The 24136-nt window shown below is 41.8% G+C and overlaps 1 protein-coding gene across 1 annotated transcript in view; it reads left to right on the top strand.

Moving 5' to 3' along the window:
- The first annotated feature begins 2207 nt into the window (after positions 1-2207).
- The window catches only part of LOC308122693 (receptor-type tyrosine-protein phosphatase S-like), a 67789-nt gene continuing 45860 nt past the window's right edge, over positions 2208-24136 (top strand). The window contains exons 1-4 of the mRNA XM_080484695.1: positions 2208-2590; positions 16954-17170; positions 21349-21494; positions 22735-22876. Of these exons, the coding sequence (XP_080340821.1) occupies positions 17023-17170; positions 21349-21494; positions 22735-22876 (436 nt within the window). The 5' untranslated portion in view covers positions 2208-2590; positions 16954-17022. The remainder of the gene's footprint in view (positions 2591-16953; positions 17171-21348; positions 21495-22734; positions 22877-24136) is intronic.

Here is a 24136-nt window from a genome sequence, read left to right as displayed (position 1 = left end):
CACATCACAATTCCCCTCCACTAGATGTCAGTGGCAACAAAGAAAATCCCACTGCGATCGTCTTTATGTCTTTCAGGACCATGTGAAATGCTAAAAATTTAACAGCTCAAGTATGAGATGTTTTTTTTTCGTTTTGTTTTTTTGTCCTTGCCTCTGTCACATTCTCAAGAGGCTTTTGTGAAAATAGAATAAGGGAAAAAAGAGAGCCTGTATTATTAAACAGTTCAAGGTTAAATATGTATTTTTTATGTGTTTGGATGAAAAGGATTCTGCTGATGCTCAGTCCATTTGCAGTGTCGCGACAGGGTCAGCGAAGAGGCTGGAAAAACTGCCTCCTTCATGGAGACGTGAGGTGTAATGCCAGCCACACACATCACACTCCCAACGCCTCACGATTCACCCTCATGGTGGCTGCTTGTTCTCATGCTGTGTGACCTAAATGACACCAAATCTTCAGAACAAGCCCACATGGTTTATTTCTGATTGCTTCCGGTTTTCTTCTATTTTTGTCATATTTTGGGTCATTTACTGTGTTGGGAGAGTTGCACTGCCACTGACTTTCTGTCAACTAAAGTAGACCTCAGCACATGTTTGATTACAACACCTCGACTTTTTTTAATCATCTTGTCTAATAACGTGAATGTCATATTTATTTGATCAGAAATTGCAACCCATCTCTTCATAGTTGAGGAAACTGAATGCAGACCTAGACGATGACAGCATGAATTTTATACGTTGAATACGTACCATAAAAACATACTATTTATTGATTTGGGCTACACAAAACGTCCCATGTTACAATCCTGAAAAAATAGAAATAGATTTGATTCTTAGGAAACGCAACATGATCTGTTCAGTTAAGTATGTGGAAGGAAAAATAATCTCATTGATAAAAAAATTATGTAGGTCAGTGTTTTGGGAAAGTACTAGTAATAATAATAATATTAATAATACATAATAAAAAATAATAGAAATAATTAATAGTAATAATTAATAATAATAGTAAAAGTAATGATAATAAACCAAAATTAATAATGCATTTAATTTGTAAAGCACTGTCTATTAAAAAATTTCTACGTGCTACATGTGAAGATTGGAAAATAAAAGCATAAAGTAATTTTAAAAAAGATCAAATCAGATAAAAGCAGGCATCAACAAGGTTGGTTAAAAGCAAAACAAAACAAAAAAAACATTAAAAGAAACCATTAAAAGGTCACAGGCTCCTGCCATTATAAAGGTTTTTAAGTCCTTTCTTGAAGCTGGGCAGGGTTTGGGGAGCTGTTCATACTGATCATCCCAGTACTACGGCATCAAAGGATAAACCTGAGAAATATATGGTTACAATTATTTGAGGAGGAAAAAAAAACTTGCTAGATTTAACAGACTCAAGTTGCATCCAAATATTACAAATGATTGTTTTGTGCTCAGTGTGATCTCTCAGCAGGTTGCAGGTTCAATCCCACATCATGAGAAAGTCATGGAACCATGCCAATGGATGGACTAAGCCTGTGCACGTGTGAATGGATGATTGTGACCAACAATGTAAAGAGCCCTGTGGGCTGCTGTATCTATGAAATCCATATAATTGAAATCCATTCACCACAATTAGACACGGTAGCCTTCACAAAAGAAGCTTTTCCAGAGTTGATGTAACTATTAATTTGGCCATTTAGCCTAACTCCTGTCATAAAATAGAATAGGTTACCCCAATATGCTCATATTATTCTCATACTTTAGCATTGTTTAGCTTTTGCGGTATTAATTTATTCCTATATTGTCTTACCTTGTGTTGTATTTTCATACAGTATTCTAAAGTGGCCGGCCAGTGTAGGATTTCTACTCTGTACGATCTGATATGGGTCTCTGGCTCTGTGTTCCTGCCAGCAGCTATAATTAGACCCTATATTAAAGGAATCTGTGGGGTTTCAAGGTGCTTATCTTCATTTTTTGTCCCTGGGGACGCACAGTGGAAAAATCGCTCTCCAGTGTAAACAGGACCAACCTGCCTCAGCAGCAGCAGCAGCTCTTTTGCACCAGTCAGCGATCCAGCAATGGCTGGGGGTGGGTGGGGTGTGTGTTGGGGGGGTGGGGGTGTAATGGGGGTAATAGGGGTGATGGGGGATACGGTTGCTATTGGAGATCTTGCCTGCATCACGTCATGTGTTTCGGGGGGGAGGGGAGGGGGGAGGGCTCCGGTGTGCGCTCCAGAGAGAGAGCGAGAGAGAGAGTTGGGGGGAGGAGGAGAGGAGAGGGAGGGAAGGAAGGAGGAGGGCATTGAGGAAGAAGGCTGCGAGTATCAATGACATCAACCAGCAGTATCTGAGCTGAGGCCGCCCCGACCAGCTATGCTCTCCCGACAGCAGGGCTGAGGAGCAGCCGCCACCCGGTCCACTCCACCGCGCGGACGGAGCGGAGACGCGCCGGCGATGCGCGCACGCATCTCCCGCACAAAGGCTGACGATTCTCGAGCGGAGCTCCGCATGCCCCCTGGATTACATCCATCCTCGCTGTTTCGAAGGGAGCTTCCAGCTGCAAATCCACCCACATGAATCTCCCAGACAGTGAAGAAGACGGAGCACTTCTCACCAAGGTAATGAGCACCCCGCATTATTATTATTATTATAATTATATTTATATTTACAGTGAATGTTTGCAGCCGCGCACCGCACCCAGCCCGCCGCTTATTCTCACTTGTCGAATGGAAACTAACAAGGTGAGAGTGGATCCCGGCCGTGTTAGTGTCGGACAGGAGTCCCTCTCTTTGTGCGATTTTTTTCACGTCAATACAGGACCACTTTGTGTTTGGTTAAAACGCAGAGTGTGGAGACAGGTTGGTGCGAGCAGAGCGCGCCCCCCCTCACCCCCTCCTTATTGTTGGCTGGGCAGCGTGAGGGGACCAGGGCAGACTGGCAAAGCCTTTGTTCCTCATCCATTTCATTTAAAGTGGCTTTTTTCTTTTCTTTTCTTTTTTTGATGGCCCTTTTAAGTGCTCTCTGGATACAAAGGCTGGTGCAGAGTTGACATTTTTAAGGAAATATTGTAACATTATTGGACAAAATGCCAGCGTTTACATAAAATAATTTAATATCGCACATGCATACTACAGATTTCTCAAGGATATCTTCGAAAAAGAATCAAGGAAACTCTTAAGTCATGTTTCAGTGATTGCACTGCAAAGCCTATTATGGTAATGTCATCCTCAATACTTTTTAGGAGCCTATCACAGACATGTTATGAATTCATAGGGTCCATTACCCCAATATCAAAATAATTTCTCATATGTGAGGCACCAGGTGGTAACATGGATGGACTTATTTAGCAGGACTGTTTTCGAGACAATGGAGTGTTTGCTGCATCTGCTACTCTGAAGCATTACCTAAAACAAGCCCATCTGCACATATAGACAGTGATTTTAGCCCCGAGACCACTCATATGTCTATAATTATACGCAGAAGGATTTGCCTTTAACAGAGCCACTCATGCATGCGGGCAGAGTGTAATTTAATGATACATCGATTCATCCTGACACATTTTCCGAGGGCTACTGCTTGTTTGGGGTTTAATCATGTAAACTCTGAATGCCTGTTTAGGTTTTCTCCATTTCTGCTGTGTGGCCTCTGTGTACTGGAAAATTGCACTGTCGTGGAGAATCCGAGGGAGGTCTTCCTCCTCACACACAGATGGGAAATTTTCCCTCGGGCATTGTGCGTTTGCTGGTTATTGTTCCACACCATTTCCACATCCCTAATTATTTTAATCAGTCATTTTTACGCTTGGATTCCTCTCTTTAGCAGATCCCTTGATTTTCTTTTTTTTCTTCTTTTTTAAGTTTTACTCCCCAACAGGAAAACACACAAGATACTCCACCTTAATGAGAAAGCTCGGGATGTAGATATTTGCATTAGTTTGACAGAGGACAAGACGTTAAGAGAAAGCAGAATGATTGAACTGGCAAATTTCCTCGGTGTGTCAGTTGGAAGCAGATCACATATTCTTTTGCAGGAGTCAAAAGCTGCCCGGCCTCACAGGTATTCTTCCAGACACAGCGAGGAGCGCCTGCTTATGAAATCAGTGATGGCATGTACTCCTTAAATAGCAATTCGTGAGGTTCAACTCTCGGCCTCAATGGTTTTCTGCTCCTTCCAAGCAGATACCCCTGTAAGATCCATCCAGACTTGAATATGCCAGATGACGTATGCTCCCAGCAGAGCAGCTTTGGTTTCACGTCAAAGGCCTCATTGAAGTCTTATTCCCAGATTCTCGCAGCAGCAGTACCCTAACTGCTCCGCTCTCCACTCGCTTCCCTTGTGTTAAATGTTAAGCCCACTCCCAGGTTTTGTCAGAATCTCTGTGCACATTTGCTTTGCTTTGCTTTGTACCAGCCGGCTGCAAGGAAAGGAGAACATCACGACACGCAACTTTGATGCTCCGAGCACAGCCACCTGTATTACAAGCAGACAGAAACTTTGTTGTTGTCTCGGCATTGATATTAATTGACCTTTCCGAAGCCTTCCAAACAGTGAGCTTTTGTCTGCTCTTCTTCTCCACTTGTTTATTCAGGGGTTGCTGAAAACAATGCATATACTGAATGCAGAATGAGGTCTGAGGGGCTGGGCGCCTTGGATGAAAAGACAAACATCAGAAATTAAAGTAGAATTTTTAATCATAAAAATAATTATTCCTTGATATGAAAACTCCATAAAGTCTCAGTTTAATTTCAATTTTAAAAGCCAATTTCACCCCCCACCCCCCTTTGTAACCTTTGTAAAAAAAAAGGCCTTGAAATGGTTTTTGCATGATAGTTTTCACTTGAAACTTTCACTTGTGTGTGTGTGTGTGTGTGTGTGTGTGTGTACGTTTCACTTCCATTTTTGAGCAAATTGTGGTAGTTAGCTTGTTGTTTGACATTTAAAAGCCTTATCCAATGTGAAATGTCGCCCATTTCATTGCACTTGAGATACATTTGTTTTTGTTTTGTGAGATTATAGATATATTAGCTACCTAACCAGTGATATTGGGAAAAAAATGCTTTTACCGTTGATTTGAACCATGGCTGCCCGGCATTTGATTATTGATATTCTACACAAACAGCAAGCATTTAGTAGTCACATGGGAACACACACAGTCAGTTAACAGTAATTGCATCCTGTATGACAAAGTGCTGCACTGTATGAAATTTATCACGGCATATAATGATCAAAAAATCAAAACGGTCACTGCAAATGATGTATGAGAGCATTAAAAGACATCCATTGTGTTATACCAAAGATTTGCACATGGCTTGCAAGTAGATTTTTTTCAAATTGGCCATGCACACAAGTGACTTGCAGTCAAGAGTTTCTTTCTTTTCTTTTTTTTTCTTGTAGAATGCATTTCTTGTACTTTTTGTATTTTATATTAAAGGACATTTATTTCAATTAGGTATGTTTGAAACTACAAGTGACCAAGAAGTGACAATACTCACAAAAATGTGCTTTACATAACTGTGCAAGTTATGTTATAAATTCCAAAGTCAATACTTGTTAACTCTGATTAGTAGGGTCCTCTTGAACTAAACTAAAGCTATATCGATTACATAGATACTTGTGTGTGTGTGTGTGTGTGTGTGTGTGTGTGTGTGTGTGTGTGTGTGTGTGTGTGTGTGTGTGTGTGTGTGTGTGTGTGTGTGTGTGTGTGTGTGTGTGTGTGTGTGTGTGTGTGTGTGTGTTCATCATACATCTCTATTGTTGTGTGTGTGCATATGAGTGAAGGCTAAGAGATGCGTTGTGACTTGACTGATGCCCTTCCACAGATGAATCAGAGATTCTGATGTGTCAGCAGGGATGAATAATGCACACACACAGCTCCTCTACCTCTCTCCTCTTCCTCTCTTCTCCACCTCTTGTCTTCAGTCGTTCGCCTCTCTTTTCATCACAACTGCCACATCTGAAGACATCCTCACCTTGCCTCCCGCCCCTCGCTCTCGCGCTCCCCTGCCTTATGCAAAAGAGGGCCGCTGTTGCTGCTGTCTGGCTGTCCTTTGGTCAACCCTTCCCTCTGCCTCAACAGCGAGCTCACTCTTCTCTTCCCCCTCGTTGGCATTTCTGCACAATACACGATGAGCGCACGTCGTCTGAGCTTTTCCCTCGGCTGGCATTTGCACTGAAAATGGCTAAATGTGTTGATGCACACAGCCCATTATCCAATCACGGGAGGAGGAAGTGCAGCCATTGACGCGGCGTGACAGTTACATCCCTGAGTGACAGGAGTCATTAGGAGGGTAGGGCTGACTGACAAGATGGCTGATAAAGCGGAAGACAAACTGACTAAACAGACCGCTCTGAATGAGCTGGCATGATTCCCTTTGAATTGGATGTTTCGCTTTCAATAAATTCCTAAAGCAGAATAGTCCATGCATCTTACTTTAAGCCCTTGATGGGTGTTCAGGTGTATTTTCATCAAATTTATCACTGTTTCTGCACTTTAAAGGCTTGGATGCATTAATGTGAGATAGAATGATGCCAAAACATGATTGAGATCTTTCATATTTGATAATGAGTTTGCTTGTTTTCGGAATAATTTACTAAAATTAGACCATATGTGACAGGCTGCATGCCACCAAATGTATAACAATCGAGGTCATTTCATTTCTACAACATCATAAGGGTATGAAGAAATAATATTTCACTTTTAATCAAAATCTATAATATTAGGTTACTTTCTAGAACTATTTTCAGCTGAATGTACATATTTATTTCCATTTGATTTTCAGAAAGCTCAAGTTTTCCATGTAGTGTAATTTCATTATTATCAATGCTCCCACTGACACATGCAAACATAAACTGCATCGCTTTTATTTTGAAGATATGCATATACACATGTCACACATATTTAACGTGTTCAATTTAGTAAAGCATCCAATATTGAGATGAGTTAATTTTTTTTTTCAGCATGCCACAATGTTGGAACGGTTATTTCAGCCTCACCCAATATTTAATGTCAAGACAATTTTCAACAATTAAAAGATTAAATGAAACAAACTTTTATTTGATGATGAAAAATTAAACTAATGATAAAAACTAAAAAACAGGATTTTGTATCTGTACGTTTTCCTTTAATCATATGCACCCCTGCTTTTCAGTATGACTGTCAGGATTAGAGGGGAACAAATATTTATGGCATAATATGGAATAATACCTAATGACTTGAGTGACCTTTCGATTTGGAAAAAAATAGAAAATAAAAAATTGAAACCACATTTGTGGCTTCAGGGACATTTTTAAAGACATTTTTCGATTGTCAGTAATTTACTTTATGTCACCCAGGATCCTTTTTATTTGATCAGTATACCAACATTGCTTTATGACTCATTTTGGGGACAAAACTCTGCTAAGCTCTATTTGGCCATACTTTGTTTAACATCTGCAGCATCAGGTTAATGATGTCATTGGGAAGCTGTTGGCCTGCTGAAGTCACCTCAGAGCAGTCATTTTAGGTACAACCACAGAGGAAAGCATCACGGCTCTAAACTACAAATTCGACATTCAGTCAGAGTTAATGTTTTTTTTTTTTAAATGCAATTTAAATGTTTTCCTAAAATAATTGGACCTGATTCCTTTGCAGCCTTTTAAAATCAACTATGCTCCGCTGCAGTTAGGTAGGGATATTTACAGATTTCACAAAGGAAAAGGTTTTGGCATATATTCCTTGTGAAAGAACATCTTTATTGGATCAGTGAAACAGCTTGGCTTATTTAAAGACCTTCACTTTTGCAGGATGGGAAAGGAACCATGTCCAGGAAACTTATGGCTTCATTCCATCATCACAACTCAGTGACAGAAAAGTTAAAAGCTTGAAGATCAGTCTCACTTCGGGGTCAGCGTGCAGGCACTTCCTGCAGTCTGCGAAATGTTTGTGTGTGTTTATATGGGTGTGTGCGTGTGCATAGATGCAGGTGTCGGGACTGTTTGACACGGCTGTTGAATGCAGGCCCACATTTGTTTGTGGCATTTCGTGATTACTCTGTCTCCACAGCGCTGAGGAATGCCAGTTTGGATGAAGTATTTGCTTGACGGAGGTGAGAGTAATGGCTAGTCATCGGTGGGAAGCATCCGTGCGCAAGTCTGCTACCCTTGACAAGCATTTCATCTGTTCACTTACCAAGACACACTCGCCATCTGATTTCAGCGTTGAGACAGAGGACAAATGCAGTTTTTCTACCCCATTACTCTGGTTTTCAATTCTATTCACAACTTTATCGTCCCTCAAGGAGAAATTCATTTGGCGTCACAAATCTCATCTCCATCAGGAAGCCATGCACTGGCTGGTTAGTGACACAACTGCTAAGGCTGGCCGCCTGTGTAGGACGCAAATAGGATTTGTTCACCAGCATATACCTTCGAAATCACCCTTCTTATTGAATGTTGATTTCTTTTCTTATCAGTAGGCCCGTAAATTGTCAGTAATCCTTTTTTTTTTTTTTTTTTGCAATATTTGAATGCCGTTCACTGTCCGAAATAAAAAAAACAAACTGCACTGAGTATAAAATGTATGTTAATGTTCTATAGATGATCTCAAGTGTTGTTGTGGAGCTCTGCTGCCGTTGTGTGAGTTAATGAGCTCTCAGAGGACGAGGTATCATGTGACCACACGAGACAGGTGATACTATGGTAGCGGAAATACACAAGAGAATGGGATCCTAGGCAAACACAACAGTGTGTCTCCAGGAAAATTATTAAAGATCTCCCAAAGGGAGCTAAGATCTTTTACATAAGCAAAGAATGAATCAAGGGTTGCTCCGAGATTGCAGCACACAAGGTAAAGATGAATGGGGAACACAGACCCGCACTTGTAAAGCCGTGCAGTGTTGTGCCAGGTGCACAACTTCAGCACAATTTCAATCGTGTGTGTCGTCGTAGCTTCTAGGAATAAATAGGAGAATGAATAGAATGAAAAAGAGGTCTAAGAGGTCTACATTAGCGGTATCCCAACTGGGCAATTGTGTTTGTATAATCAGTGTTTAACAAGGCCGCTGTTATCGGGACAAGCCTAACAACGCATCCTAAAACCTGCGTCAGACAGCCCAAATGTGTCTCGTAACAGATGTGTGGGTTTTACTAAACAGCTGAAACAGGGAGGCAAAAATAATGGCTGGCATTTCTCATTAAAGGAGCACATTTGAAATATGATGATGGCCGGGATAATGACAATGACGTCCAGGCAGATGAAGGTGTTCTCTGTTGTCAGGGAGCTTTAGCCCTGCTCCGCAAGAAGCTCACTAATTGGCTGCAGTGTGTGTTGAATGGCAGTGTGTCGCTTGACGGACTTGATCATTTAGTCACAATACATTTATGAGCCGTGTTTTGGATTTTATGTGAAGAAGCGTTTGTGTTTGGATTGGGAGTTGTCCCTGTCATCGAACAATTTAGACAAGGCTTCCTCTCTCATACGTCAGAGCTGTTTAACAATTAGGAAGGTACATGCAAGTGCATAACTATGCGGACATCAGTATGTATATACAGTTCTCTCTCCCGCTAGGATAAGAGTCTGCCAGCCTTGGATATGCTAATTGGACAGTGAGTTGACAAGGACTCAACCATCAGCCTGCGTAATGAGACGCTACACACAAGATCGGCTGCCTCTGAAGAAGAGGCAACAGAGAGAGTAAGGTCGCGGGGAGAAATTACGAAATACGTTTGGATGTTTGCAAGCTCCGTGTTGTCGTTTCGCTCGCGTGAACGTGGCGCAGGTGTCTGTATATGGACATGCACCTATACTGTTGTCACATGAAAAACCCTTTACCTGTCAGGTGAAGTAGCATTTGCAAAATACCAGGTTTTTTTTCCCCCCATTCTTTTTAGGAAGAGAAGCAGCCATGTTTTAGCTGGATGACAATGCATTTTTGGCATTACCCTGAGGGATTTGAAAGAGCTTGATGAGCCTCAGGGTTTGAAGAAATGCCTGAGCTCATTCAGGAGAATTTAATCCTCTAACTTATTTGAAAGGTATGAAAATTGTCAAATCAAGCAGCAAGGTTTTCCACCCGCTGTATGGTGCTGGATCAGATTTTTAACCAAATCTGAGACAGGTAAAGGCCTAAGTCGTTGGCACAAAACACTGAATGCTAAATATTTTTACTTCTCTTCCTTTGTTAAGAAATACAAAAAATATACTGTCAGCTGTCAGATCCTCTGTGTTTTGTTTTTTTGAGGGAAGCTACATAATGGTTCTTCATTCTGTTAGAATTACTATTAGAAAATTTGTCTTATTGTTACATGTGAGATTTTTTACATCAGCCTGTCTCCGGACAACAGATGGAAATTAGCCTAGGGCTATAATCTGACATATTTACATTTGTTATATGTTCATTAATATGTGCTGTCCCTATTTAAATAAATAAATAAAATAAATAAATGTACTCAAGACAACAAGTCGCATCATATTGGAGCTTTAAAAAGGTTTATTTTTATAATTGAAAATAAAAGATATGTGAATGATGGCTAATCAAATGTCTTTTCAGAAAGTCTCACTCTTCAAATATCTTTGAGTTTGGCTGCTGCACATTTATTTTGGAGTCTGGGTTGCAATTTCAGAGATTTCTGTGTGGATTTTGCATGCAATAAAATAGAACGTTTCTTATAAACATGCTTGTGGGGCTAATTGGTGACTCTAAACTTGATATTGCTTCGAATGTGAGTGTTTTCTGATGCTGTGTTGTTGTTACGTTTGGCTCAGGAGAGGTGGACTCAAGATGCCAGACAGTATTTTCGAAAACCAAGGAGTTCGTTTTAATATAAAAAAGGTGAAACGGAAAATCTAAAAGTTCACAAGTTCAAGCGAGAAAGGCAGTGTGATCCAAAGGGACACCGTGACACAGAGACAGGAACTCTGAAGCACTGACGTAAAGGAGAGCAGCCACGCAGAGGCACGGAAACACATTTTTTAAAAAGAAAAAGAAAAAAGAAGTATACTTATTTTCACAGCAAGTGATTCAATTCATTTATGTGAGGTCGATTTAAAATTTGTCAATTTTCTTCAATAAAATCAGAAAAACCTGAATTCTGTGAAGCTGGCAGAGCGGTATTCTGACTTTAATATTCACAAAAAATGAGCCTGAAGGGACTGGCAATCGAATATTATCATTAATTTATCCATGTAGTTTCTTCATATATCTTTTGATCTAAAGAACATATGTGACTCTTTATTCCAACTGCTCTAACTCAAACTTTATATGACCAGCTTTACTTCGCCAATAAATGCTTTTCACTGCGGTGACATCCTGTATTAATCTGTCATTTATCTACATTTAAACCATTCGATAACACATTTCCTGCTTCGCGCCTTCCAGTCCATCTGGTGCCGGGTTCATCCGAGGCGCTTCCATCCATTACGTGATTTCCTCATTCTGGTGTGACCTTGAAGCCCCTTTAAGATGTGTGGGCGTACATTCGCCACACCATTGTCGAGCTACAGCAAGCTTTGCTCTGTCCTAGACATGCAGAGATTGAGGTCAGAGGGAAAGTTAGTTCAGTTAGTCACACTTCTCTCGCCACCCCTTTCCTTTCTTCATGAATCTGTGTGCCGTCTGTGTGCGGTCTGTGCTCTGAAGTGTAGTAGACGTTTTCCTTTTCCTGTTCTTTTTTTAATTAGATGTGTAATTTTAACAGCTATATTGTTCTGGATAATGTCCTGCTGGTATGTAATTGTATTGATGTGATGCGCAGTGAGAAAAGCTCTGTTAGCATCTTCACACCCCGCTGGGATTAGTGGATTAGGAGATTAGGGGGTCTCACACTGTGGAAGGGGTTAAATTCAATGAAAGTGCAGAAAAGACACCCGTGTAGCTGCAGGTGATTTGTTAACTAAATTATGACCTTCAGGCGAGCATGTTGACTATCAGACGAAAGCCACACAAAATAATCTGAGGTGGTTTCTAAATCCTGTTCTCTCACCACCCCCAGAAAGTTTGGTTTTCTTTTATATAGGTGTCACTATTTCATGATAATTAGAGCAATGTGCTGCTTCCTTTTGCAAGATGGCATGATATTCAGAAATAAAAGCAGACGTTCAGTCAGTCTACAATCCTCAAATGACTACACGCTCGTGCTTTCATCGCAATGGGAGACAGAAAATCTGCAAATATATATTTAGACTATGTAAACTACAAACCTGGGACTGCAGACAGCTGTCACGACTACTGCAAAATTAATGTTGGCACTCACCTGTCACACAATTGCAATCAATAAAAACTCAAATAAATGCATGTGTATACATAAATGCTGTCAGCTAATACAAACATGTAAACTGAAAGCACATCTTTTTAACACAGATACAAAAAATATTGAAGAAAACATCCAACCCAGTGCGTCATTTCTTTAGACATCTTTGATATTAATTAAATTTTAAGTCCCAGTGGGGTTGAAAACCTCTGTTGTGAGGCGGAGCTGCAGCTGAGACAGCCGTGTAAAGTGCAGCAGTGAAAACAAGGCAAATTCAAAAACAAATCAGATCAGCATGAGTGAGGCCAAGAGTCGGCGAAACACAGGCACATTTCAGACTGAGGTAATTTCTGAATTTACCAGAAAATGCCCCTGTGCTGGTCCTTCAATTATTCTGCTGTTATTTTGGGTCAATTAATGATTAATGGTGCAATTAGTAATCTCATTTAGAATTTACTTCACTAATTAATGACTGAGCCACTGAAAAATGCAAATTACAATTTATTAGAGAATGAGCTCTTTAAAATTTCTTTGTTCCTGACCCACAATTAAACCTCAAAATCATTCTCTTTAATGTGACACGAGAGTGACAAGAAAGTCAAATCCACCAGTGATCAGAAAAACACTTGATAGTCGGTCTTTTTCTTTCTAATTGACTATTGATTCCTCTCCTCCTGGAAAAAAAAAAAAAAAAAGGATAATTACATATATGGGCTTTCCTTCCATGCCTGCAGGTTTGCTCGGCTGTATCCATGAGTCATATTTACTCTCAGAAGTGTGATATGAAACTCCAGCAGAAGCCTTGTTTATAGCTTTGCAGTTTCCAGCGATAAAAATAGGAACTCCTCATTGGAAATTTTATTGCTATTTGTCAATTTCTCCCTTGATTATGCTGTTTGGATGCATGTCGTTGGCGGCGTCTCCAGCCCTAATTTCAGTATTCTGCAGCATTAAACAAGACTGATAAGAGATTTAGCTGAGGTAACCAGGTCTCCAGATTCATTTGAATTCAGGGCAAAGAATCGCAGCATTTGAGTGACAGGTGTGTTTTCTTGTTCGAGAGAAAACCTCAGATATTTTATTTCCACTGCTAAAAATGTAACCAGGGCGGTGTAGCTCATGCCTGCAGTAAGCCGTGCTTCATCCTGCGTCTCTGATCCTCAACGTGTGTGTGTGTGTGTGTGTGTGTGTGTGTGTGTGTGTGTGTGTGTGTGTGTGTGTGTGTGTGTGTGTGTGTGTGTGTGTGTGTGTGTGTGTGTGTGTGTGTGTGTGTGTGTGTGTGTGTGTGTGTGTGTGTGTGTGTGTGTGTGTGTGTGTGTGTGTGTGTGTGTGTGTGTGTGTGTGTGTGTGTGTGTGTTTAAGAGAGAGGGAAAGGAAGTGTGAGAGAGTGAGTGCAAATCTCCCCCATGATGCTTTGCCATCTGCCATGTTTATATGCGTGTGTGTGTGTGCGTATGGCCCCGTGTGTGTGTGCGCATGAGTTTGTGAGTGCCTACAGGGTCCGGGGTCATAGAGACGTGAAGTCATATCAGTCCCAGTCCCTCCTAATACATTGGTCCCACGCCACATGTCTCCTCTTTAAGCTGGCACACAAAGCTGGGGAAAGATATTTTTGAGCTAGAAAAATGTAAATGTGCAAAATATCTTTAATATTGTCTTGCAATGCCGATTCCAAGACTTCCTGCCTCTTGCCTCAATGTACCCCACATTTGCACATTGCGAGCTGGGATCGGCCACAGCGTCCCAAACTGGATAAAGAAGATGGATTCAACTTTTGAGTGTTTTGGGATGAAAAAAGGCAAATGAGAAATTATTAAAGTGGATAAATGAGGAATACTGCCCTGAAAAGTTTAGAGTTTAGTTTGCTTGTCCTGTCCTTTGTGAATACAAGTAATAAAATAAATTAAAAAAACCAGGACAAAAATAAAAATGTAGCAGCAGGGTAATTTATGCTCCCAGCATTGGATCTAGACTAAAGCTGAAAGAAATTAAAGAACACAAGGTTCCTATCAGGTGTACTATCTCACAGCCTAGCACGGCGCTGCAGGAAACAGATCTGGTCTTTCTATGAACGCTCGTGGCTTGTTGTCATGGTGACAGGCCTTGTGAGACCATCTCAACCCACTTGTGGCGAAAGGCATCCTGGGTAAGGTGCAGGGGTGGGTGGGGATGAGGTGAGAAAAACAAAACATGTCATCTTCCGAGGGGGCCCCAGTGGAGCAGGGGCAGGTTGGATGCCACCTAAACAATGTTATTTCATCAGCTTGATGGAGCACAATAACCGGTGTACATTTCACCACCTGAGCTATGGTGTCATTATCTGCCTCTCCGCAATAAATAGCACATGTATCCCCATCAATCTATCTGTCTGGCTGACCATCTGTGTTGTCAGGCTGGGGGAGAAAAAAAAAAAGGTAATAAGACCAACCCCTGCTGTCCTCTGTCTCTGGATGCTGAGCCAGATGATCAGGGAGAGCAGGTTGTGATATCTCTGAGGGGGCTGTACACACTGGAGGTTGGGCCTGAGTCATGAGCATTTTCACTCTCACACCTAATAATTATGCTTCTACCACAAGTAAAGTGAATGCTTGTGCTCTGTCTGCATAAACAGAGATGAAGAAGCATGTTGGATACCATCAACATTAAACGCCCCACAAGTGCCCGGTCTGGCCGGGTCTACCGCTGCCTCTCTCTGAATCTGTTTTGGCGTCTTCCCTCGACATTCACAGCTGTGGGATGCTCTAAGCTCTTTTGTTTGAATTGTGTCAATGGACCAAAAACAGCTGGAGCAGCCGGCGCAGGGCAGCTGGGAAGAGGAAGAGGATTTGTATACAAGCAGGGGTTAGAGAGCGTGTAAAAAGAGAGGGAGATGAATGACGGGGTGTCGCGGAGGAAGCGGCATCAAGAGAGGAGAGGTTAACAAGGAGGACGAGGAGGAAAGTAAAGGGTGGAAGAGAGGAACGGGATAAAAGGAGAAGGGAGGAGAGGAGCTTTAAAGTATATAAAGACTAATGCAGGAGTGAGACGAGGGTAAGATTGGGGATTACTTAGAGGGTGTGCAGCTATAGTGGAGGTAGAGCAGAGAGGCTTTTGTCAGCAGGTGAAAGACAACAGGGAGGGGAGGATAAACAGAAATGATGGAAAGGGTTAGCCTGAGGTGGCGGCGAGACATTAAGGCTCGGGTGCACTCAGGACACAAGACACAGGGAACAGACAGTTCAACCTATGATGTTTCAGTGGCCATGTGGTTCCATGCAGAACGGTAGCCCCGGTTAGATTAATGCAGCCAAATTGAGTTTGGGTAACAGGAGAATTTTCTTAACATGCTGCCAATGGTGCTTGAATGAGCTGTGATCTGATTTTTCTTATCACATTGTTCAATTGAAAAAAGGGACGCTGAAAGCTTTTCTATTCAACGGCTATTACGCAGTGTTAGATAAGACGAGGGCATAGCGGCGAGAAAAAGAGCCCGGATCAGATAGATGGCCATGTTTTCAGATGAGCTATTTTTAGTGTAGGAACTGGCAGACAGTAATGTGTTTGAGCAGGTCATTAGCTCAATAAGTGGTTGGAGGAGTCTTTGAATATGTAACTCACCAGAAATGCCTCTTTCATTTAGTAAAGGCGAGTAAGGGTCGGCCTAATCTCTTGACTACTCCATTTCTGCCAGCGTCCCGGCGACGTCGGGGTGAAAGTGCGCTTATGGCTGTTTGCACATATTTATGTGCCAATCAGATGGTGGCCTGTCACCTGTGAATGCATATTATATCTCCCCAAGAGAATATATGTCATCCAGGGCTCACACTGGAAGGCAGACATGTACGTGTGTGATATATGACAGGTTAACAAAGGCTCCTTTCTCATTTGGTCCCCCCACCTGCGTTCTGACACATCGGGCCGTGCGGTGGGGGTCGGAAGAGCTCAATAGGACTGAGGAGTTATTGACTCCCAGACGGGGAGCTTCTGCACGGCTTGTCTAAATCTCTGTGAGCAGACAGAGCTGAATTATGTTCAAGCTTCCAGATGTGTGTGACTCTGCATGCACGTGTTTACGTGAGCAAAGAGAGCAAAACACTGATGGAGATCCCCCCCCAAGGCAAAGGATTAGCAAGAAGGGGGGACATCTATTAAAGCAGCAGTTTTCTGATACATTTGCTGTTATTGAATTTTGCCGCATTTCTGCTGACCCCTCAATCCTCTTTGTTTAAGTGTTTTCCATTACTGTGGCACACTCTGAATGTATTATTGCATTAACACTTTTATGTGCCACCAGAACACTAAAATACCGAACGCTAAGAAGGAATTAGGCCGGAGCTAAAATGAAATTACGAGGACGTCTGAGGAAAAAAAGAACCCTTAAAAATGTATCATTGCTGCTCATTTCACGGCTCACTAAAAAGGGGACTTATTTAAACAGAAGCGGCACGTCGAAAAGTATTTTGGGCTGTTTCTTGTCATAGTTATTGAGCAGTGGCTCTATTGTTCTGGTATTAGTTCAGTCAGAGCTGCCCTGCTTGAGCTGTTAATCCCAAGTCAGAAGTGCTCTGGCTAAATCAAAAGACCTAATCCTGCATTAGCATGGATTTTTCTTTAATTTTCTTCATGAGAATCAACATAAAATATTGTATATCTTCCATCCTGCCTCATGGTGCACAGATGTTTTTCAAATGCTACCGCTGAGCATAATGATGAATCAGATGTGGGAAAAAATATGCCTGACCTTTGTTTTTTTTTTATTATTATTTTTTCTCTGCAGAGTGCCTACCCCTTTTGAGTGAAGCCCCTCCTATATCTCAGCCATCTGCGACCAGCCCACATCGGTGCCATGTCACTGCCGGCAACAGGTCAAGTTGTGGCCCCGTCCAGGAGGCCGATTCTGGGGCTCTGCCTTCGCCAATGTCCCCTTTGTCTGCTGCTGCCTTTGATTATCCTGCTAACAAGTCCTTTCAGCAGTGTGTGTGGTGGCGCACCAGGTATGTATCACTCTGTGTGTGTGTGTGTGTGTGTGTGTGTGTGTGTGTGTGTGTGTGTGTGTGTGTGTGTGTGTGTGTGTGTGTGTGTGTGTGTGTGTGTGTGTGTGTGTGTGTGTGTGTGTGTGTGTGTGTGTGTGTGTGTGTGTGTGTGTGTGTTTGAGAGGTGACTCCAGGCCTGCCACTACATCATCTGTGGACTGTTTCATGGTTAATGTGTTTTGATAAGCCGAGAGGTCTCATCGGCATGTTCCTCATCAATTTCTTGATTATAACATTTCCGCAGATTTCCTGCCTTAGTGACACACACACACACACACACACACACACACACACACACACACACACACACACTGCTGTCTCCGCTCAGAAAAACCAACTTGATTTTTCAAAAGGAGATGAGATAAGCTTAAGATGGAGATAGTGGATGAATTGTCTGATTTGTATATCATTTTACATTTGCGGAACCAGTTTGATTTACTTAGAGACTGACGTCACCGTGGAAATATTATCATATTCAATGTGAGTGGTAGAATTACACAACAGCCAACTTTAGGTTGTTGAATAGAAGATTTAGACCACCTACGGTGTCTCTTGGCAGAACAGATAGTGTTACAAATAAAGCTCTCTCCACGTCTCGATCACTTCCTCGACAAAGAAAAAGACAAAATCTTAAATTCTAACTTCTTTGTTGCAACATTGTCTTTTGTTTGGATTTGAAACAAAGTGAAAAACGCCATTATTATTTCAAGTAGGGCTGGAAATTAACAAAATGATTGTAGATTTTTAGGTATTTATACTTTACTATTTATTTATCTCTTTTATCTCATGATTTATTACTTTTACTCATTACACTTGAAAGCAAATACTTTTTTTTTTACTCTTTTCTTTCATAAAATGAGCTTTTTACTGTTTTCAAAGATTAGCATAGTACCGATGTGGCTGATAGTAACAGTTATCACTACTGAAGGGGCACAGGTTGACAAATTGAATCAAGTTCCATCAACAGTGCAAATAATTAAGCTGTTGTACATTAACCTCACTCACAATCATAGTCAAATTTGATAATATCTATGTGTTGCCATGTGCATACATACCCTAGAATTCTTTGTTTCAATGTTTTACAATTATTGGATGGCAGATTTTGTGATGTTTCTGGATAGAAATAAAGTTGAGTTTAAAGTCACACACATTGGTCACATAATTTTGTATTACTTGAATATATTGTTTGCCCACAATTGCGCCTTAAAAGAAAAAAGCTCACCAGATGTCGACTCCCGCCCTGACATCCCATCAACAGAAATTTAAATTGTCATCCTTTTATCAATTCCTCATGAGTGATATGTTGGAGTAGATTGTTTTAAAACCTTTTAGTGCGAAAAAAAAAAATCAATAGGTACCTTTTACAAAAGTCATGAACTTCACTTACTGGAAAATGAATGAAATATTATCGCACACACTGCCGCTTTATCGCTATTTAGAGTTTTATGCAAATGTGTGAAATTTCACTCACAATCGTGATCAATGCTCATCTTTTTAAAACAATTTCAAAAGCATCCGCAGGAAGTCAGTGATTCATATTCATTTTGTTTCCTACGTGTCCTGATATTAATTGTTTTGGTTTTTTTTAGAGGAACTAAAAAATGAACTGAACTAATGCATTTGCCTTCCTCTTGCTTGAGACCATTTGTCCTAATTTCAGAGATTTTAATTCCTCTTCTTTTTTCTTTTTTTTTGCACACATTTGGCCGTGAGAAGCAAACAGATTTGACAGCTTAGACACACAAACAGGAAGAAATGCATTATTAAAAGTGACTTAAAGGCTTGTCAGACCACAGTCGGTTGCACTTAATACCTTTGCCATAAGTAATGCCTTTTATGGCTGTTTATAATGTAACATTTCACCAGAAGTTACATTAATATGCCTAAAAGAGTTTTTCTAAAGCCAGGCTTGCATTTCTTTAACTCATACCCTGATTATAGCCTGACCTCAAGCAAAGTCACTGACTTCCCAAAGCTTTTCTGCCACGTGGGTCATCATCACACACTGTACCTGCTGGTGCCTCTTATACATTAGCATACATGCATTCAGTTATTCACTTGAGTGCAGGCCACAAAGCTGCTCCTTAAAAAACTCTATATTAATAGGTCAGTTTTAGACGTGACTGGTCCCTGATAATGGTGTGAAACCCGCTATTAAAGAGACAGTTCTCTTCATTAGTTCTTTATTTTCTCGGGCGCTTTCTAGAAGCTTTCTATTATAACAACTTTATGTTCGGGGCAAATCCATCCGGAGCCAGTGACTTGCAGGGCTTTTCTCTGCCTTTCAGAAGAGGCTTAAGTGGTAACATTGCCAGTGGGGTCGGTTTTGCACGAGGATTGGTGTTGAAGTGCATTTAAAGAGAACATAGGAAACACTTTGGACTCAACATAAAGCCACCTAAAACCACGCCGAAGCCCGAAGAAGAACATGAAATTCATTCATAATCCGATAGCCAGGAGAAAGCGGCTTCAACCATGACATTCTATTGGGGGGGGGCCCTCGATACTTCATTTCCTCATATTGTTGGCAGGGAAAAGGGGCAATTTGCTCAATACTTTGTGTGTATTTCTGAGAGTCTTAACAGGCAGGGAAAATATCCTGCTCTTGAGTTCTAAAATGGTGGGCATAAATTTGTTCTGATTGAAAGTACTGTACTAGTTTCTCCCTTCTTCCTGTAGAGGATTATGGCGCGCATAAAATGAAACCACTTTATTCCAGAAATTTTTCAGAGTGGGCCTTTTAGAGACAACATAGTGCGGCAGGCAGGGGAGCAGCCATCTGATACAATATTATTCTGGTTGTTGTCAAGCATTGTAGTGAAGGTGGAACGTGGTCCGTGTCCTTTTTAACTGGTGAAGTGAGCAGGAATAGAAAGACATGCATCAGACTTTAGCAGCATCTTGCGACTGGTTGGGAGGGAGCTGTCTTTCCCCTGCGTCGTCTTCAGAGCAGAAGTGAATCAACACTGCAGGAAGACCTCACCCACCCAGACCTAGGGGAGGAGGGATCCAGGTTGCTATGGTAAGGGTCATCCTGACTTCACCCTGATGGATAGCAGCGATTCTGTAGCTGAGGAGGAGTTAAGCTGGGCACCATGGCAACAGGCCACAGACAGATAGCGACGGGTGGATGCAGGAGGCTGGTTGACTGATCTGACTCAGTCACTGTGAAAAGTGTAGGTTCAGTACTGTTGTGGGCTCAATATCACACTTGGATATTGCTATTTTCTCGCACAGGGAAGCTGCAGTGTTTCAACGTCCCACTTCAGAAGCATTGTAGCCAATGACATTATTCCACAAAGCAAGAGATGGACACAAATCTGTCAATTGTATCAGTTTAGATGAAGGTTAGTACACTTTTAAGTCAACACAGATGACTGACGGAGTGATAATAGGACATAAATAGTAAGCAATAAAAGAGAAAGAAACCCATTGAAGTGTATGCAAAGACTGATTTTAAAACTGTGGATGAAAAATACCTTCAAGTATACAATGATGATATGTCAAGCATGAAAACAGCAAGGTAAACCTGAAGTTAAAAAACACATAATACAGAATTTATAATACTTAAAATAAAATACATTTTGAAGGATTGAATAATAAATCTGGAGATAAAATCTAAATTTACAGCTCCTATTCGGATTATTAGAATATGCATTTGCGAATCCCTTATAGGTGTTATTCGTCGTGTAAAGACGCGGGATGACACTTCTGATATTTATACATTTAAGCCAATTAAATGCTGTGAATTTGTAGCCAACACTTCTCCTACCTGTGAAACACTCATGTGTCATGACAGCTTATGCTGCGTGCACTACAATGGCAGCTTGCCCCGGAGGAAGGAGAGGGAGCGACTGAGGAAGGGAGAGACAGAAGGATGTTCCTCTGAAGCACAACCCTATACTTTATTTATGACCCACAGGAAGTCCTTCAGCTTGTCCTCTAGGTGATACCCAGGAAGTAAGCACAACACACAGCCATCGGGACACAAGTCAGCCTGACCAGTCTCTGACAGTGGAATGGGGTGTGGTCAGCAGGGGGGGGGGTCGTTCCTGCTTGAGAGAGCTTGTTCGATGTTCAGGTGTCTTATTTTGACATGTTCAGTGTTTATTTTCTCCTCTCCTTTTATTTTCTCGAAGCCTCTCCAAAGTTTACCAAGATTCCCACGGACCAGATCGGAGTGTCAGGGGGGGTGGCGTCATTCGTGTGCCAGGCCAACGGCAATCCCAAGCCCGCTGTCTACTGGAACAAGAAGGGCAAGAAGGTCAACTCCCAGCGTATCGAGGTGGTTGTCACAGTTCACAACTGAACTGCTACTCCTTTAAATGCATGACAAATACAAATGTCAGTTGACAAAGATGTCTGATGATGTGAATGCACGCTGTCGAAAAGATGGATAAAATGCTGCGTTGATCTGCATTTTAGATTTTCTCACCGCATTTCTTTTCTACCTAAAAAGCTCAAATTTGATCAAGTACAGCGATCAAGCGCATTCTTATGCCTGTTTCTTAAACATGAGGCTTCATTGATGATTTGATTTCAGCGAAGGAATGAAACTAGAGAGAACGGCTATCCTGATTCTGTGAAGCTTATCCAGATTTTAATTCACAACCTTTTTGTACTGTCTGCATATAAACTACACAACAGAAGGCCTGTCTTTGCTTGGCATTATGTGGTGTATGTTTTCTCTTTGCCGGGCTGCAGTGTGTCTTTATTACTGAGAGGCTGCCTGCATGAAATCATTAAAATCACATGCTAATTAATGAACTTTTTGGTTAGTCATTGATAGATTTGCTATATGGTGCGCATAGACTGAAACATACTGTGCCCTCCAGCTGCTGGTCTTCATGCCAAGATGAGCTCATTTACTCCCTGGCTTCAAAATCACTGTTAAATAAAATAAAAGAGAGCTATTAGCATGATATCAATCTTCCCACCTCAAGCTCAGCAAGACGGCAATAAGTCCCAAATTTCATTTTTTGGAAGACATTACTTGATAACAGTATTATTCTGATACACATTCCTTGCATTGGTCACAGTGAATGATAGAAATATGAACGACTTGATATATTATGATAAATGGTCTTGGGCAATATAATGCTGTTGAAAATTCCAATCCTGCAGTACAGGATAGTCCAGAGAATTGTTATTTCCAGTAGCTACATTGAGGCGTGATTCCATGTTAATGCAGTAATGTGACCTAATATTAGAATCACTGAATTTCAAGCAGGGGGCCCAGATCCAACTCTCCTCGTCGGTAAGTAAGTAAGTAAGTAAGACACAAACTCTCGCCAGGAAGGTGTCATGTCTGTGTTTCTGTTTTAAAGTTTACATTTCTAAAATTAAACCATTTAAACAGAAATGAAGCTTGATAAACGAGTATGCTTTCTTTATTGTTATATTAATGCAGTCATTGCAAGCTATTCAGAAGTGTTGACATGCTACACAGTGCTTTACTGCTCTAGTAATAGGATTTGCCTGTTTACTCTGCTGTGACTAATATGTCTTGTTCTGTGGCTGTCCAGACTATAGAGTTTGATGAGGGTGCAGGTGCCGTGCTGAGGATCCAACCGCTCCGAGCACCCCGAGACGAGAACGTCTACGAGTGCGTGGCACGCAACAGCGAAGGCCAGGTGTCTGTCACTGCAAAGCTCTCAATTATCAGAGGTAATTCATAGAAAGACACACACACACACACACACACACACACACACACACACACACACACACACACACACACACACACACACACACACACACACACACACACACACACACACACACACACACACACACACAGACTCCTGGACTTTCAAAGTGTTTTCTTTATACTTTTGCACACCTGGCTTTAACTGTCATCCTCACTTCACTGAGCCGTCACTTGTAGATGTGACAATGAAGCCATGCCACACCCCGACGGCACAGCAGTCTGCAGAGAGCTGTTCTTTTTATAGGCCTTCTGAGTGCGACTGAGCGTGATCTGGCCACAGAGAGGGCCAGCTAACGTGCTTGCTAAGGGGTATTTCAGCTTCCCAGCTTCCTGTAATAACTACGCTTCCTGGCCCGAGTCAGGGTGTTAATCTAATGTACACTGTCTCCTTGGAGGGAAACTTATCTAATGTGGCGCTCCAACATGTTATGAACGAAAGTTGCAGCATGTGGCTGCTAGCTTGGGATCTGAGCATTGGCCAACTGCCCGGTACTGCAGGAATGGACGAAGAAATAGAGGGATGGCTGCTCAGGCTGTTACTACATGAAGAAAAACCAAGGGATTAGGCCTTGGTTTGGCAGACTACGCTTTATATTTTTTCATTTTTTGCCACGAGTAATCGAAGTGTAGAGGGGAAGAGGGAGGAAGAGGTCGAGGAGGTGTGGGGAAGTATGACTGAGGGTGAGGAGGTGGGAATAAGTTGAGTAACACAACAGGATGGTGTGAAACAGTAGAGATGAAATGGGAAGTCGAAGGAATTGAGGTTGGGGGAGGGGGGGGGGGGGGTGATGAGAGGGTGTAGACTGTAGGAGATGGATGGGGATTGTAGACTTGGCAGGGCTATGTGGTAAGCAGAAGGCTGGTAGCCTAGGGAATAGACTCCTGTCCATCTGTTACCCGGCCCATCATCTCTGCACACACAGCCCCAATCTAAAGCACATTACCACATAAACTGCTCCTTGAGGGCGAGCCTCCCTATGTGTGTTCCTGGCTGTGTATACGCTCCGCTTGCTGAGATCTGTGTAGCGTGATGTCCCCATCCCCTCTGTGACAATGCAGTCATCAGTCTTTGACAACAGAATACAGGAGAGCGGCGAGTGAAGCAATATTTAACCTGAAGCACCAATGGGATTCGAAGCTATTAGTGGCCATAATAGTTAAAATTTTTCCTGAATCATAAGCCACAGACGTGTCGCATACAGACAGAAACAGAGTCA

This window comes from Lipophrys pholis (genome assembly GCF_963383615.2).
Source record: "Lipophrys pholis genome assembly, chromosome: 1".
Classification (NCBI taxonomy): Eukaryota; Metazoa; Chordata; class Actinopteri; order Blenniiformes; family Blenniidae; genus Lipophrys; species Lipophrys pholis.
Note: the sequence above shows the minus strand (reverse complement) of the source record. Positions and strands in the feature narration are given on the sequence as shown.